Genomic DNA, 15,069 nt, shown 5'->3' with positions numbered 1-15,069 from the left:
TCGAGAAGCAGAGGCAAACCGTTACAAATATTATTTTTATTCCACAAGTTTCAATAGTTATTGATCTGTCTTGATAATTGATTTTTGAATACTCTTTGACAAGATTCAATCATTTAATTAGTGCAGGAAAAAACATGAAGGGGATACTTTGTGTAAATCCCCCCCCCCCCCCCCCCCCGCCCAATTTATAACAATTTTTCGTTTACATTTTTGAACTCAATTCCTACGTATGGAGAAAGGAAGTGTGTTTTTGTTGCAGATGGACAAAGCACTCAAAGACCCATTTTCAGAAATAAGAAAACAAATATTTACTTCGTCGTTTTAATTTCACACTTGATGGGTATGCGAGCATTTCAGAGAGCCAACTATTTGTACACTTGTGTGCAAGCCATTAAAAAGTCGATTTTCCATAATGCATCCTCTTTAAAGACATAAAACTGTTGCTATAAGGCGATGAATCTCTTCAGTGGGCTTAACTGTTTATCATCACTTCTAGCTTTTTCTTACCTTATATAGTTTCCCATTGGACACTTACTGGTCACTTTGTTTTTAGCAGGCTACAATTCCACTACTGCTGATGTTTATAGATTACAAATGCCGAAATGTAGCTGCTGCGCAAGGTCACTATCAAGACTGGATCAAATCATGGAAAGGCACTTCTTTTCCAACCTTTACAGCTTGATGGAATTTCATACCTTTGGAATTCTGATCTGGATTAAGCAACAGTCGTTAGAAAGTGGTAATCCACATTTAAATGGAACTTCTCTCTTGCAGTCACAGACCCTTGTGTTGTGTGACCCGCATGACTAATACCATCTAAAACGAAGTCATGTACATTAGGGCCCTCCCCTCCCGGTCTTGTTATTTGCATAATCCCTTTTGCCATCATCGAAAAAGGGCCGTTAACAGCGCGGAGATATAAACTGTATAAAAACAATAATTACAAAAATGATCGAGAGTGGATGGATAGTTGACTTCTACCCTCCCAGTGCAAAGGAATTGGACGTCTCGCGCTGTCAAAGGCAGCAAATGAGTTACAAATACTGTGAAGACATTTAAGAAAAATAAATAAAAATTCTTCTTCCTCTGTCCCCCACTTAGTTCATCACAAGTAGACGTCCAATCAATTGGAAGCAGTCAAAAACGTATTGGACATCAATGGCTGCCAATGAGTTAGAAATAAATGCATTTTAAAAATCAGATCTTTTTCAACCAATACTGATCCTGTGAAAATATTGACATGATATTGACATGATTTCTGATCACGCGATCGAATCGGGGACATCCCTAATGTGTGAGGTAAGGGGTTGTCTGAAGAAATCACATCGGATGACCACAGCACGTTGCAACTTGTGCCACTGAAGGGGAAATAATGACCACGCTACCTTCTTATGAATTATTCAGCACTCTGTTCTTATTTTAGCCCGACTCGGTGTGCAGCATTTACTTGCTTCAGTTCAAGGTGTTTATTTATTTATCTTTTTTTTTCTTTTTGTTGACATCTGTATTACAGCTGATAAGCGAGCGCGTGTGAGCTGATCGAGTAGTGAGACAAGCAGTGAGCACGGAGCAGCATCAGCAGCAGCAGCACTCTGGTCACAAGGAGCAGCAGCAACACTATCAGACAGAGTACAGGCAGCAACGGCAGCAGCAGCAGCAAACTCTTCTCCGTTTCCCTTCTTTCTGGAGTTGTTTCTTTGGAGCGCGGTCGTCAAAGGAAAAGGCGATCCGGGGCTTTGATAGCTGCTCTAAAAAACATAAACAAACCAACAAACGCAGACCTGGCTGCCCCCATGCCTATCGAATTTGTTTGCAAAATCAAGTTTGCAGAGGAGGATGAGAAGCAGAAAAACAAGCAGGATGGGGACAAGGAGAGTCTGATCGAGGAGAGCTGTGCACCTCCGGCCAAGGACTTGGCTGGGTTTGCAAACTCCTGCTCCCTGCATGGGATTAATCACATCTTTGTCTCTGGTCGACTCGGCATCCGGCAGACTCTGTGGGCACTCGCCTTCCTCACTTCTCTGGCGCTCTTTGTGTACCAGGCGGCAAAGTGCGCCATCTCCTACCTGGAGCACCCGCATGTCACGGCGTTGAACGAAGAGGCCACCCCGGAGATGGTTTTCCCCGCCGTCACCATCTGCAACATCAACCGCTTTCGCTTCTCCGCGCTGACTGACGCCGACATCTACCACCTGGCTAACTTGACGGGACTGCCCCCCAAAAACAGGGATGGGCACAAGCCCACAGATCTGATGTACCCTGCCCCTGACATGCAGGACATCTTCAACAGGACGGGACATCAGCTGGACGAGATGCTCATGAGCTGCAACTTCAGCGGACAGAACTGCACGGCGGAGGACTTCACTGTGGTGAGTGGGAAAGTTTCTTAAAGTTCTTCTGCATTCTCGGACCGGATCAATTTTCTAGAGTTTAGGTTCAGACAGTCTCATCTTGTTCATACAAAACTGGTTGGTGTGGATGGAAAAATATATGAAGTCGTAACTTGTGTGTGTAGTGTTAGGTCTCCCCAGCCCCGGGCCTCTTGTGTGCCTCTGGGTGCTTAAAACGGTTAGTAATCATCTCATGGGTGCAAGTGGTTCCTATGATACATTTCTTTATAAGCGATTCGTGACTCCAGCAGCATCAATGAGTAAGTTTAATGCAGCGACAGTGTTTTCTCTCAGAGGGTTTCAGTTCATGCTGTCGTGAACTATGACAAATATCAGAAACTGCCATCAAAAGACAGAACAAAAAAAAGGCTTCCGCGGTAAACCTTTCTCTGATGCTGCTTCCAACTCATTGCGCACAGAGCGCACGGCGAATAAAATCCGTCGTCAAAAATAGCCTGGGCTTGTGTTTGCCTCTCTCTCTTCTTTCTCAACTGTGTATTTCAATCGCACTGCTGTTGAGTTTAAATATTTAAAGACAGATATACATGATTTTTGCATTAGCCAGATTGACTAAAAGGGATGAAACAATCTCCATGTGAACTGGCAGGAGTGAGTGTTTGTGTATTAAGGGAGAAACAGAGAGAGTTTCTTGTTGTTTTTGACAGTAGTTATTAAAGTCACTATCCTCAAAGGAGATCTCTAATGTGCAATTGCTTTAGTGTTGATAAAGCGTGTGTCAAGACTTTATGTTAAACATTGATGCGGCACAGACAGTACATTAACTTTAATCTATTTTTCAAATAACACACAAATATTTTTTTCTTTGTCTTACTCATATGCGTGCTTGTCATAAATGAGCATAATCTAATGTCACAGGTAATTGTACCAATCCCTCACAAGGGAGGAAAAGCAGCTCGCAGTGACAATATTGCTTTAAAATTTGATATCACGCCATGAGCATTATCCTTCCGACTTGTATTTCAGGGACAAATGTGTCATGTTGTAAATGTCAGTCACATATCAGTCAATGAAGCGTCCATTAGCACTTTTTGGACTCCGGGTGACTTCATCGGCTCCCTAAGCTGCTTGTTCCTCTCTGTCAGCCTTGTGATCGAGTGTATCTGCATTTTCAGAGGCTGTCACTTAGATTTGTTACAGGCTACTTGCTGCCTCCACGCCTGACAAATCACTTACCCCGAGATCGGACTTGGGAACACGGCTGAAGTGTTAAGGCAGCGTGGTCAGGGAATTGGACAGGAACACGTTTGCCCGCATGGGTGTTTTGTAAAGAAAACAAAAAACAGCATGCGTGCCATTTGTTATACTCAAAGCTAGGAAATAGAAGGAAGTCATTATTAGTAGCGTTGCCCTAGTAATCATTCACAAACATGAACAAACCTGACGCACCTCAGCCATTATTTCTGCCCTTGTGGGGAACCTTTTTGTGGATTGCATTGTTGAAATGTGTTTTCTACCTATTGATCATGATGAGAATACCAGATGTTTAATTTTGGCTATAACCACACGGATCAGGTGCTTTCAGGGTGCATTTCATGACAAAACGTAGTTATAACATTTCATGGAATTTTAGGTTGCCTGTAGCAGGGTTTCCTCGAGAAAATTTGGAAAGCCTGGTGGTAGCGAAACCCACCGGCTTCTTAATTTTTTTAAATTAATTAATTAATTAATTAATTAATAATTCATTAACATGTTAAGTTGAATTTTTAAATGATGACTACTATGAGTTGTTATTATGTTTTTTTACTGATACTTAAACCTAGAATCCTACAAAAGGTCTGTCTTGAAATACAGTTTCAATAAACAAATATACAATGCAATTCAGTGCAATGGACAGGTTTGTTCACATACTGAACATTTGATGCCTCCATTCCACTTTCAAACATATCAAAAGACCCAATTAAAATATATTTTTTTAGACCGACTTTTTGGCCGGGTTGGCAGGGGAAGCCTGGTGGCCCGCCAGGCCTATAAAGCATTGGAGGAACCCTTAAAAAAAAAAAAAAAAAACAGGTTAAAGATATGTAGATTATTTTGCAATCAGTGTCAATGGCATTGAAACATCATGACACAATACCATCTCTCCCAAATAAATTCAAAATTTTTTGCTGTCAATGGCTGTGAATAAATTACGTTAATGACGTTGTTCATCCCAGTCCATTCAGAACAGGTATTTTGAAAAACAGTTCAATCTGCAAACATGCAGAAAAAACACCTGGCCATATTTGACATTTTCTACACTCATTGTCAGCATTTAGTACAGATTATAACACCTTTTAATTACAGATTACCGTGTTGACTTGGTTTAGTTAAACAAGATAAAACTAATTCAACACACCGTGAACAAATAAAATACTTTTTTTCCTGTCTTAATTGTGAACCTATTGTGTGGAGCTGTCAGAAAGATGAGCTGCAAGGCCTTTGGCTTCTTTTTTTTTCCTGGACAGCGCTCTTGATTGGTTTGCTCTGACTCCTAGTTGTGTTTGCTGATGCATTATTAGATTTTGCTCTCAGCAAGGACAGATCCCTTCTGCATATATTCATGGAGCTAACTAAACAGCTAAGAGGTAGCTTGTGAGACAATCTATTGAAATCTGCTTTCATATTTGTGCTTTTTGTTATCCTTTTCTCTTCCTGTATAGTGAGCCGGAGGAACATATTGTTCTTCTCATAGTATAGTGTTCTTGTTCACATAGTAGGTGTTTAATAGTATGGAGCCTTGTTTTCTACAGTATTAGAAGATCCTTTCTCCAAGTACATTGATACCATTAAGAAATTCTCCCAATGACGCACCTTTGTACATACAATGTGTATAATCAATAAAAACCCATTTTCTCCCATTATGTTTTGAATTCTGAAGCACACTTTATAAATGTGCGCAAAGTATACCCTAATGAGGCTGCAGTAATTTTTCTGAATCCAGAGCAAAGCACTCAATGGTTTTTAATTGTTATGGTATGAGCTTGGTTCTGTGCCATAGTGTGTTTTGTCCATGTGATTACCCATTGATTTCACCTGTTGTTCCTGCTGCTTGTCTGTTGACCAATCCGCTGCCTCTTGTGTCACCCACCTGTGCCTCATTATCTCATTACCCTATCCTCGATCCCCTGTATAGACCCCAATCATGTGACGTCACAACTCCGCCCCCTGACTGGTGCCGCCAAATTGTCTGTCAGCTCATCGTGTTTACATATTACCACTACGTACATTCCTCCTATTACTGCGTGTTTTTCTGCTTGTCTAAGGAATCACGGCCTAGTAAATGAACCCAAAAACCTTCCTGACATTCGTTAACATTGATTAATCAAAATGGTGAAGGCATGTGTGGCGGTTGGTTGCAGTAACAGAGAAGATAAAGGGTCATTTTAGTAGTTTAGTAGTTGTTAAAAGGGCAAATCTCTAAAGCAGCACAGTTTGTTTATCTCGGTCCATGATGCGTTTGTGTCAACAGCCGTCAGACAGCGGCAAAAACATTAATAGTCGTGATGCCAACACGATCACAGACATCATCAGACGGAGACTACGAAGCTCGTCGCCACGGTCGAACAGCGAAAAGCTGAGCGCAACAACTGGTGTTGTGCCGAAAAATAACCGCTCTGTGGGAAATGTCCCCCCTGACGGGAGCGCCCACATGGAAACGACTTTCTTGCACCGTGAATATGTATTATTTTACTCTGCTTGAACTAATAAATGTCATACCTGTGTGATTGTCATTGGGATATGGTTGTGAAAACCTGTAGACTAATACATTTCTGTTCAAAGATGGTTATGTAGCCCAGTCCATGATTTGTTACTAAAATACAGTACTGATATTTTGTGTAATTTAATTATTCAAAACTGATTTTACAGTCATAATCCATTACTGTAATACGGCCATGAAAACATTTGATGTTTTCACGTCAATAAAGCGTTATAAATAAGCGCTCACGTCAGGGGGGACATTTCACGCGGGGCAGCTATTTTTCGGCACACACCGGCCCGTTGTCACGATTTTACAATCGTGACGATTTTACAATCGTGACAACGGTGACGCTAAGCTGACCAAATGTCGGTTTATAGTCGGGCCGGGGCCGATTTGGGTACCCCACTCCTCATCGTGACATAAACTGGAGTATGATTGGAAATGTTGTGGTCTCAGGACGAGCTCTGACGCACGGGACGGGACCGGACGGGAGGAAACATCGGTTTGGGCATCAAATATGGATCTGGCGACTGGATCGACCGAAGCTTTCCCAAATAACGGCTTTTATGCAACACATCCAATGAGTTTACAGCGTCTGAAAGCACCGGGGCTTCCATAATTTACAAGCGAATCCACCTTTAGAAACTACGATCATTGACAATACAGACACACAATGACGGACAATATGGCAGCACAATACAGCGATCACGTTTGTTTGTGTGACATTGGTGATTGGGGTCTATAGCAAGTTTTGATTCCTGATCTTTTGTTTGATCTCCACTGCTTTTATTTGCACTTTGTTTTTTGTTAACTGATATTAAATCATTTTTGAGTTCACCACCACCCTGCCTTACCTCTGCATTTTTCCCTGTGTTTGAGTCCACCTCGCCTCCGCCGCATGACATTGTATTGTTTGGGTTTTATCCAGTACCCGTTACTACTCAGTTCTGTGACATTAAACGTTCTTGAACCTATACTTTAAAAATAAACACACACAAACTTACTTTAAATAATGCTGCCATTTCATTTACAGTACAAGATGAGATGCAATTTAGAGTGAACCTTTCAAAATTATGAACATTTTTTAATTAGCTTTAGTGTTTTCCCTCATTTTCTCAACAACACCACTTCATTTGTAAAACTAAACCGACACAAACATTTCGAATCAATGCTATCAAATAATGAATGTAACACAACTACAAAAAGTTCATATGAAGAGCAGAGGACAACTAGCAATGTGATGCAATGTAAAACTGTAGTTAAGTTTTATGATAACATTACTGTCACGTCCAATATATTTGAACTGGCTCAATGGCGCCCCCTTGAAATTGACAAAAAGGCTTCTATTAGGTTTTTTCAAGGTAGAGTGATGAAATATGGTCGATACCTTATGCAAAACTACTCCAAAAAGTCTTTTTCGCCCATAGTTCAGACCCAACAGCAAATCGGGTATTTTGGATTGAATGTGAAATTTATATCGAGTTACAAGGTGCATATCTGAGACATTGGCACCTCCTCAAAATTGGTGAGACTGTTCATGAGACATACAGTATGAGATCTAAAGTTAAGAAAATGGTCAATTTTCATTCGCGGGCCTAAACTGGGTGGGGTGCCAAAGTCAGCTTTTTTGGGGGGGCAAAACGCCAAATTCAGTATATGAATAATAACTCCCTGATCCAAGGTTCAGTCTTTTTCATATCTGGAATGTATGAGAGGTATCCCAGCCTGAACACGACTGCATTGAAATATTACCCGCTAGGGAACAGAAAACACCCTTTTTTTTTTTTTTTTTTTAACTACACGGACTCCTCCTCCAGGGGAAGAAAATCAATTGACTTCAAACCTGCATCAGGGGAGTCGTAAGACATGTGTTCAGGTGTATGATGAAAAATATTGAGGTTTTGATGAAGCAGAGGGGTCCAAACAAGAAAGTGAAAATGACCGTCGCCATTTTGCCTCGCCACAAATTTTGGACAGTCATAACGTGGCAGACATACAACATTTATGCTCCAAACTGTCCATGCTTGATGAGAGTCGTACCCTGAAAGGCCCTGTAGGGGTCATTTGCAGCGCTAACTGGTAGCAACAGAAAGTAACTTATACATGTCCGGTTCTTTTCAGGTTGGGTTAGGGTTAGTAATACATTTGTAATACTACATTTTAAGGCCCTTGTCCACATGTCTCTTTCTGTTGCCGTGACAACTTTTTGATCGACATTTGATTTAAGTAAATTTCATCAGGGACAAAATTTGAGCCACAAAATTTGCCACACTTGGTCGAATTGGCCGAATAAGAAGATGGATTTTGGTTTTGAATAAGGGCATGGGTGCAAAGCTCAGTAGTGCCTTCTTTTGTGTAGGAACCTCTTCAATAGTTTTTTTTTTTTTTTTTCTCCTACGTGTGTGAATGTATTTCTAATCCCAAAAAAAAGATGCAAGTTTCCAGCATGTTGGGTACTCATGAGATGATGAGAGGGGGGACGATCTGTCACCACCCTGACCTCCGAGTTGCTCCTACTTGCAAGCTTAGTTAAATGTAACTTTTACTGCTATTACCATTCATGTCTACAGTTTCCCCAAGGTTATCAAATTTGCAACTCCTATTAGGTGTAATTAACACTTTGAACTTTTAGTTACAGGAACTGTTGAATTATTCTGCTGAATTAGTCTATGAAGCAAAAAACAAGTAGGCATTCATGTTCACTTATTCTCATTATATTGCATCTATTTATGTATTGTTCTGTGTAATTATTTAAAAGGCTTATAGATTCCAAGATAGTCACTCACGACTGATTTGATCTGTTAGGTGTAAAATGTTACACTTATGTGTTTTTACATTACACAGGTGTTACACAGTTATTACACATTTGTCTAAAAAAAAATGTGCATCCACAGAAAAGTGTAAGAGTGACAAGCACTTCCCTAGTGGTTTGAATGCATCTACAATGCAACACAACACACCCACACACACAAACACGCATGTTGTGGAGAAGGATAGGGTGGCAGCGTGAAAGTGACTGGCTGTCCAGACTAGCTCAGTCCCCCCAACAGCCTGTCAATTAGGCGTCTACAGTTGCACTGCTCTGTGTGAGTTTGTGTGTGTCACTGCAGCTTAATACGTAACATCATGTGAGTCACACGTCAACACCGGGGGCGACAATAGTATACGTACTATCCAAGTCATAAACAAACTTGGCACACACACATACTCACTGTGTTTACAGGTTTTCTTTTTCTTATTTCCCTCATCAGTTTGCTATTACATGCAAATGGGCATTTTCAATGTTTTAAAAGAGATCCAAACAACACTATTGAAAAAAATTAATGAAAACGTGCCTATACACCACTGCTTTTGACCATGTGACAGTCCTTAATACAACCTTGTGTGTTTTGGTTTTTGCATAATAGTGCTCATTAAAAAGCAATGCTCACAGGCTAGCATGGCACTAAGTGGACCACAGACCTTCAACAAGGGCAAACCCGCCTAGTTTGGTTCTTACAAAAAGGAACACAGACCTGCTTGTGTCACTAATCACCACCATCATGTTGCTATAACAGTATGTCAATTTTCCGGACAATGATACGAGAGTGATAAAATGATACTTAAAATCACATTACCAAGAAAGTTAAAAACAAAGACAATTGAAACAAGAAATAGAAATAAAGCTAGGAAATGAATATAAACCAAAAATAAAATTGAAACGGGAAATGAAATGATGATAAAACTCACATTAAATCATCAAGAGACAGTATTGTTGGCATCCAATATGTTCAAGTACATAATTTGGAATATCTTCTGAAAAGAAATAATCAGGTGGGGAAAAAACAACGATTATGTGTGTTAAGATACTTTGGACCTCCAATTAAAGATGTTAACCATATACATTTGTAAATTTACATTTTTTTCCGAACAACATGAAGGGGTGCCAGTAATAGTAAGCAAGCTGTATTTTCATATATATTTACAGTGGTAGCCTACCTTTACATATGAATGTAATTCATTCTAGGACCTGGTTTGTAAGTTGAAATCGTTGTATGTCAAGCAGGATTTTTCCATTATAATTCGAATAATTTGTTCTACTGCTCAAAAACCTATGCTAAATCCTTAATAAATACTACCAGTACAATTCAAAATAGCAATTACACACAGCAAAACAAAGATATTATTAAAAACAATTTGGAGTAATAATAATGTAATGAATCAGGCTATAATATGGCGGTTGTGTTTTGCATGCTGCTCCTGAACAGACTGACGACAGAGTGAGAAAAGTGTGTTCTAGTTTTTACTTTTTTTCATGTTGTTGTTGTTGGCGTCGGCTACGGCGGATAATAGCTGTGTTGTGTTGCACAACTTCTTAAATAAATGATTAAAAACCTGACGAAGCTGGTGACTTCCTTGCCGATGTTACACAAATTTTTTTCCCTCATTTTAAATCCTGCAGCTTATAGCCCAGTAGTGCTTGTTTCTTGATTTATTTGGGTTAATAGGTAATACTTTATTTGGCAGTGGTGTCATAAGACTGCCATAAGACCGTCATAATTACGACATGACACTTTCATAAGCATTAATGAACGCTTATGACAGATGTCATTAAGTATCATCGGGCAAATTATGTCACGAACTCTATGTCTAGCTCGGATATTTTACTTTCATTCAAAAGTGAGATAATTTTCCAGATGAGACAAAATGACATCTGTCATAAGCGTTCATTATGCTCATGGCAGTGTCATGTCATAAGTATGATGATCTTTTGACAGTTTTATGGCGCCACTGTCAAGTAAAGTGTTACCAAATACTATAGCTAGCAATTAATGAAACAATTTGAACAGTAATTTAAAAAATAATTAGTACAGAACAGTTTTGATTGTTATTTACATCTGTAGTGCTGCAATGCATGGTAGGAGGCATGTTGGATGACAATAGTGTTGACAGCAGGTGGCAGCAGAGGTTGACTTTCTCCCCCAAGGGAGAAGTGAGGCCAAATAAAGCTTCTTGAAGCAATGAAGCTTTGCAGCCAATTGGTTCAAAGCTTCATGGTGGTTCATTTGGTCGAAGACAGTCTTATGATGCCACTGTCAAATAAAGTGTTACCGGTTAATATCTTTTGGTGTAAATGTCCCATCATGCAGTGAGGTCAGGTGTGACTTATAGTCCAGTGCGGCTTATCTACGAACAAATGCCGTTTTTGTGTCAAATTTGGTGGGTGGCGGCTTATTGTCAGGTGCACCTTATAGTCAGAAAATTATGGTAATTGTCACCTTAACTTAAGACTGGCGAACGGAGGTCAAAGGAGGAGCGTTGAGAACGTAGACATATTCCGGCCATATTGTCGAGAAAGTTCACCACCGACGCACACCCCAGCTCATATTTTCCTATCATTTTCATCATAATTTAAATGCTAAGCGTCACCTGTTTTCATCACCTGCACTAACCTTCTTGGGAACCATGTTGATTTCTCGCACAAGAAAATCTGCCATGCGTCCGTCTTGCGGGAAAACAATGAAATTGTGACGCTGTCATAACTCGTCATATTTCGTGCACGTCCTACGTCGAGAGAATGAGTCAAATTTTATGTTAGATGTCGACAGGATCGTATGTCGAGGTACCACTGTGTGTGTATATAGTATATATATAAATAATCAAAAAAGTGATTTGAAATGTGATTTTTAATCCGGAAAATACAATATAAACTCATAATTCAACATTGGCGGCAAAATAAGTCCAGTTCATTTGAACTGTCCTCCCAGTTCAAATGAATTGTATGTCTACTCATGATGTATTAAATTCACAGCAGAAGAATAAAAGAGCCACATGACGAGACGTCTATCGCTGTCAATGGCAGCCACAGACAAACACAACTAAGGCCATAACCCGCTTCCTTTGTGTAATAGATGAACAACACAAACTCAAAGCAGGACTGCTGCCTCTGCACTTCCTCCTGCTGCTCCATCGTATCACGCAAAGATAAATTACCGTTCCCGCTGATATGCATCTCCCCTGTCTTATCAGATGAAGACCACCTGTGATAGGATCACACCGATATGCAAACACTTCGTATTTGGCAGGCTCGCCATTTTCAATAGCAACTTGATACGATTTTGAAAGCTTCGCACTGTTCCTCAGCCTGAAAATTTAGTCGGTTGAGGACGGTGTGAGGCTTCCCCTACTGTGGCACTGCTAAACACGACCACACCTCACCGTGTCCCCCTCCCTTATCACCCTTGGGAGTCTTTTAGTCACACAGACATTTGTCTCTTTCTGACAAGTCATACACCAGGCTGTTTGGAGTGTTAATGTGCCTGCTCCTGCACACGCACACACACCCACACGTGCACACACACAAAGGTATATTGAGCGTGTATAGTCGAGAGAATGTTTCCCCATACTAACACACCCAGGTTTCCTCACAGATTGAGAGTTGGCTCACATGATTGATCATGAGTCCTAACGGTGTGCCGCTCCCTTTTGGAAGGATCGATACATCCTTCAGTCACATCGCTTCCTAGCCTTTGCTACTCCCAGCCAAGAGTGACTAATTATCCTATGCTCGGGTTTGGGATTGGTTAAGGCTACGAGCAATGGTGACAAATTTGCTCCCGAGGAAAATGTCTGTTTATTTCAGCGGATATGTGGAATCGATCAGTATGCGCTTTATTTTGATGGAAGGGAGCTGAAATGTTTAACAATATGAGATGATTCACTGCATGAAGTTGCTCTGGGAATACGCTATATAATTTTAAAAGTGTGTCCTTCCACTGCAAAACAGTAAATTTACACTGAGCAATATTTTGAAAAAGAATTTTGGTTGTTTCACATTCGACAGCCATTTTCACTGCAGTATTTTTTGGGATTACAAATCGAACAAGGGCATAAATTACACCAGACAAAAACTGCACAATGAAGAGAGGAAAAATATCATCCATAATAGGCTTGCACAATATATCGTTTGAACATCCCCATCACCATATGTCCATACGCAACAGTCCTATCGCAGGACGTGATCTTTTTTTTTTTTTTTTTTTTTTTTTTTTAACACGTAAACTTTTGTTTTGCTTCTTAAAAGCAGAAAGTGTGCAGAGACATGACCCATGATGGTGAGTCAACCAATGTCTTCCCAAAGCTATTCAAGTCATCTGATGAAAATTCTTCTAGTTTTAAAATTGCAATATATGTTGAGTTAATTATCGAGGGTTGATTGAATATTTGCTTGATTGATTGAATATTTGCTTGTGCTCATATATACCTAACACATACATAATACATTCATTCATTCATTTTCCATGCCGCTTATTCCTCACGAGGGTCGCGGAGGTGCTGGAGCCTATCCCAGCTAACTTCGGGCAGTAGGCAGGGGACACTCTGAATTGGTTGCCAGCCAATCGCAGGGCACAAGGAGACACACAACCATTCACGCACACACTCACACCTATGGACAATTTAGAGTGTTCAATCAGCCTACCATGCATGTTTTTTTTGGGATGTGGGAGGAAACCGGAGTTCCCGGAGGAAACCCACGCAGGCACGGGGAGAACATGCAAACTCCACACAGGAAGGCCGAAGCCCGGGATTGAATCCTTGATCTCAGAACTGTGAGGCAGACGTGCTAACCACTCAGCCACCGTGCCGCCATACATAATACATATTGCCATATTTTTTCTTATTTGATATAACCAGTAAATGATTATTGCTTGCTATACTACGTATAATGTTTATGTGTTACAAAGTGTTAAAAAGGGCCGGGGTGACAACTGCCTTGCTTCATGGCCGCAACATTGCGTAACTAGACCTTCTAGGACATCTTCAGCATCTTACGTCTGGACTTTCGTCTAGACTTTCGAGGACAATCTTCCATTCGAGGACATCTTCCATGGCCGCAGCGTTGCATAACTGAAGTGTCTGGGTCATTCTGACCACTTTACCTAAGTGCCCTTGCTTACACACATGTATTTAGTTAGTTCCACCTACATGCTCACACATAGCCAACCAAAATCACATGGGTGTCTCCAGCTTGCTTTCCCCCTCCCTTTAGGGCGGCACCCTTCTGTGTTAGGACAAACCCCTAATAAAAGAAAGAGCAAGGAGGGTTTTTTTAGATCAGTTTTGGTGACTATACAGCGTAATCTAGCATTTCTCTGTCTAGTCCCTCCTTGCTCTCCTTGGCCAAGAAAACTGAGTGTCTTCTCTCCTTATTTTTGGGTAATTTTACAAATGTCTACCTAAGGGTCTATTTTTGAATTTGACTATATATAACGCAATATATCGCAAACCCCTAATAAGTCGCAATTTAAGTTTTTTCCCCAATATCATTCACCCCTAATAGATAAGTCATTTGGGGGGCGGGGTGATTTGATTTAATCACAGACCAAAAAAGAAAAAAAATTACATTATATCAATAATAATAATAGGGCTGTCCCAAACGATTATTTTTCTCCCGATTAGTCGGCAGACTTTTATTTTTACGAATGGTCGACTAGTTTAATAATTTTTTTAGTAACTTTTTTTTTAACTAATCTTGCAATTAAATTTTTGTTGACCATTGTTAATTCACAGACATATTTTGGAACACTTAAATTCTTTATTAAAGTACAAATAAACACATGAATAACAATAATCAATCACAAATAAACAATGAGGTTAAATGCTGATGGCATTAACTTGTGCAGAACAGTTGGAATGTAAACAGATTCAGAACATTGTGAATTCACTTTTCCTATTGGATCGAAACAATTCTTACTTTCTCTTTTTGGGGTATGTCTATATTGTTCTAAGCATTAGAATGAGCACCAGCAGAGTAGATAAATAAATGTCGCATATCACTGGAGTGAAGTACAGTGGTACCTCGACATACGATCACTTCGACACACGATCTTTTCGACATTGTACTTAAAATTTTACTCGCCATATGTTTCTACATCCGATGACATGTCCAAATATAATGATTATGACAGCACCGCAGTTTCTTAGTTTTCCCGCAAGACG

The 15,069-nt window shown here is 40.1% G+C and overlaps 1 protein-coding gene across 2 annotated transcripts in view; it reads left to right on the top strand.

The window, feature by feature from the left end:
- Positions 1 to 1,598: 1,598 nt before the first annotated feature.
- The window catches only part of asic4a (acid-sensing (proton-gated) ion channel family member 4a), a 252,729-nt gene continuing 239,258 nt past the window's right edge, over positions 1,599 to 15,069 (top strand). The window contains exon 1 of one of the 2 annotated variants that reach the window (XM_057853387.1): positions 1,599 to 2,369. In XM_057853387.1, the coding sequence (XP_057709370.1) occupies positions 1,794 to 2,369 (576 nt within the window). In that variant the 5' untranslated portion in view covers positions 1,599 to 1,793. The remainder of the gene's footprint in view (positions 2,370 to 15,069) is intronic. The other variant, XM_057853384.1, reaches the window with a different exon arrangement.

This window comes from Corythoichthys intestinalis, chromosome 12, assembly GCF_030265065.1.
Source record: "Corythoichthys intestinalis isolate RoL2023-P3 chromosome 12, ASM3026506v1, whole genome shotgun sequence".
NCBI classification, from domain to species: domain Eukaryota; kingdom Metazoa; phylum Chordata; class Actinopteri; order Syngnathiformes; family Syngnathidae; genus Corythoichthys; species Corythoichthys intestinalis.
Note: the sequence above shows the minus strand (reverse complement) of the source record. Positions and strands in the feature narration are given on the sequence as shown.